The sequence below is a fragment of the Gavialis gangeticus genome, unplaced genomic scaffold (assembly GCF_001723915.1).
Source record: "Gavialis gangeticus isolate Ggan-Ray unplaced genomic scaffold, GavGan_comp1, whole genome shotgun sequence".
NCBI lineage: Eukaryota > Metazoa > Chordata > Crocodylia > Gavialidae > Gavialis > Gavialis gangeticus.
The window spans coordinates 62,306,217-62,309,585 of record NW_017729024.1 but is presented as its reverse complement, the minus strand read 5'-3'; the positions used below and the strand labels follow the sequence as shown (position 1 = coordinate 62,309,585).

At 43.6% G+C, this 3,369-nt stretch overlaps 1 protein-coding gene across 1 annotated transcript in view; it reads left to right on the top strand.

Moving 5' to 3' along the window:
* The window catches only part of SMU1 (DNA replication regulator and spliceosomal factor), a 35,834-nt gene extending 33,050 nt beyond the window's left edge, over nucleotides 1–2,784 (top strand). Inside the window, exons 10-12 of the mRNA XM_019517188.1 lie at nucleotides 570–737; nucleotides 1,377–1,529; nucleotides 2,283–2,784. Coding sequence (XP_019372733.1) covers nucleotides 570–737; nucleotides 1,377–1,529; nucleotides 2,283–2,381 — 420 coding nt within the window. The 3' untranslated portion in view covers nucleotides 2,382–2,784. The remainder of the gene's footprint in view (nucleotides 1–569; nucleotides 738–1,376; nucleotides 1,530–2,282) is intronic.
* The last annotated feature ends 585 nt before the right edge of the window (nucleotides 2,785–3,369 follow it).

The window sequence follows — 3,369 nt, the reverse complement described above, 5'->3', positions numbered from 1 at the left end:
AACAAGTGCAGCTATGTGGTATGTGGCGTTACAGATATGTCTGCAGTGCCACATAGTGCATGTTCAGTTGTTCTCCATGCTGCAAGGGAGCAGCATGGCAGGTTTTTTTGACCTCTGGACATCCAGGCGTCAAAAAACCCCACAGAAAAAAAAAATTAAAAAGCAGAGTGGTGCACATAGAGGCAGTGTGTACCACTCAAAACCAGAACTGGGCTGGCTGGAGCTGCACACCAGCTGCTCGCCAGGTTCCACACAGCAGGATTGCCACTGCTGCAGCTCCAGGAGGCCCCCAGTACCCCAGGTAAAACTGCCCACAGCCCTGTGCTGGCTGAAGCCTCCCTTACCCCACCCAGGGTAACTTGCCACTACTGCTAGTTGTCCCCAGGAAACCAAACATCCACATGTGCACATGTGGCCTGTGAGTCTATCTAATTACTCTTCTTTGTGTTCCTTCTTCTCTTCCTATTTAAGTTCCAATAGCACACACCCAAAAAACATGATTCCTTTTGGATTATGATACAGTTGTGTGCCTGATCTTTAAATCATTTTCTTTATCTTGTTCATAACAGATCTGGAACATGAAGACAACAGAGTGCTCAAACACCTTCAAATCTCTTGGCAGTACTGCAGGAACAGACATCACTGTGAACAGCGTGATTCTGCTACCTAAAAATCCAGAACACTTTGTTGTTTGTAACAGGTCAAACACAGTTGTCATCATGAATATGCAAGGACAAGTACGTGATCCTACTGGCATTTCTTTCAAGTGGCTTAGTGAATGGTAGATTTATTAAGATTCTGCTCTTTCCAGTCTGTGGGTAATTGGCTATTGGGTTATACCAGTGGTTATCAACCTCTTTAGACTTAAGTCACCCTTCACTAAATGGCAGCTCTTAGTTCTCACTCTTCTTCTCACTTGTTTTACTAAAGAAAAACAATAGAGCGCTTTTTCTTTTGCAGAGAACTTGGACCACAGCTATGGATTTCTATTTGAAATCTCTGGGTTTATCTTATAGATCATATTTGTAAACCTAACAATGCTAATATTGTTAGGAGCGCACTGTATCACGCTTGAAAGGATCCCAAGGTGCTGTTGCATCCTGGTTGAGAATTACTGGGCTAGACTTTGAAATACCCCTTCTCTCCCTTTACTGGAAGCTGCCAGACGGCCAAACCTTCTGAAAATCAAACCAGTTATTCAGGGACTGTAGTCGGAGGTTAGGAAGACACAGATTCCAATTTCAGTCATCATTTTGTTAAAACCATGGTCTTACATCTAAATAGGAGTTAACTATGTTTGAATTGTTAATCCCCTAAACATAGTGCTGTTACAACAATTTCATTTAATAAAGATTTTTGTGGGGGTGTCATCTTAGATTGTAAGAAGCTTCAGCTCTGGTAAGAGAGAAGGTGGTGACTTTGTCTGCTGTGCCCTTTCCCCACGTGGAGAATGGATCTACTGTGTTGGTGAGGATTTTGTGCTCTACTGTTTCAGCACAGTGACCGGCAAACTGGAGAGAACTCTAACAGTGAGTATTTCACACAAGCTGTGTTAACATGGTCTCTCTTACATATTCTGAAACATAGGAAAAAGAATAATGCTTTACCGCTCACTATCTTCCATCGTAAGCTACCAAAACTGTGGCAAGGGTGATGTTTCTGAGCGCCCAGAACTTTAATACAAGGGGTGACCAAGCCAGGAAATGCAGGTTAAGTTTTCTTTGGCATTAGAGGCCATATATAGAGGTTACATTTTTCTAGGCTTAATCTGGACTACAGCCGTCACTATGTGCATGTGGATGTCTGTAGTCCAAATTAAAATTGGCTCCAGTCCAAACGAACTAATCCTCCTTGAATGAAGATTAAAGTTAATGCAGACTAGGGCAGTCTGAACTAGGCAAATTAAACTGTATTAATTAACTTGCTTTTGCTCATGTCCACCATCAGGTGTAGCAAGTGAACGCAGTTTTGTGACCCTGAAGTGCAGAAATGCACAAAAACCTCCCTGATGGTCAGTGATCATCTATTAGCCCTTAATTTTGAATTGAAATTTGATTGGAACTGTGTGATGTAAATCAGTTAACATTGTTTAGAAAAATGGTGAGAACATCTACAAATGGCCAAAGAGACCAGTAACCTCTCTATCACTGTACGCTGCGTTACTGAGTGTCTCTGAAACTGTACCCTATAATTCTGTAGCATTTGTTGAAGAAGGAAAAGGTATTTGGCTTGTAGTAATACATAGAGTATTTGCATTAATGTTGTTTCTGGTTGTCCTCTAGGTTCATGAAAAGGATGTAATTGGCATTGCTCACCATCCCCATCAGAACTTGATTGCTACCTATAGTGAAGATGGCCTCTTGAAACTGTGGAAACCCTAACTTTTTGTTTTTAATTAGCTTCAGAGTACACATCTTAGTGATAAAGGTGGGTAGCGGTCATGCTTTTATAACATCCAAATGTATAATTTTGCGTAACTTTTTTAGTTCAAGTGCCCGGAAAGAACTGTTTTAATACTTGGTATAAACTAGTTGTACATTGTAGGTTAGTAAAATCCTGTCATTAATATTGTACCTGACTAAAGCAGTTGAGTTTCTGTGGAAGTGATTATTCTGTCTTGTGAAGTCCACATTTTCTTTGTGCTGTTTTATGAAAGTAAATGAAAAAGAACTATATGTTTTTATAAATAGTTGTTCACTTCTTAAAAATACAAAAGCCTGTTTATTTCATTTAATGAAGGAAAAACTCTCCTCCTGCAAAAATAAAGACAGTGTATATGGAAAATAGCTGATGCCAAGCTGCCTTATATTCTGAGGGTAGGAGCATTTTAGTACAGTAGGGTAGTGTTCCAGCCTTTTAAAGTAGGAGATCACCTTTGGCATTTAAAAGCAACCCAAATCTACCCCCCTCCTGCCCAGTAGGCAAGTCTGTGGGGAGGGAAGGCGGGGGCAGGTCAAGGCAGAGGGAGAACAAATTATTTGGGGGCAAGCCTCCCCAGCAGGTAAGACTGAGGGGGAAGGACTGTGGGGGTGGGGCAGATTGAGGCCCCATCCCTAACCCCGCTTCCTCCTTCACCTCCGGGGCTTCGATCTGCTGTGCCCCCCCCAACATATACACACACACACACATGTGTGCGCACACACACCAGTAGGGAGGGAGTAGGGCTGGAGCAGGGGCAGGCCCTGCACAGCCAGGGTGCAAGGTGGAGCCATGAGCATTTCATCCGGAGGCTGTGGGGAGGGGGCAGCACGCAGACCGGGAGGGCGCAGGGGGTGTGCACCCCTGGATCTGGACACCAGCTGGGCTGGCTGCTGCTGTGGGCTGGGGCCAAAGTATGCCAAGCACAGCTATGCTGGGGGCTGCAGGCAC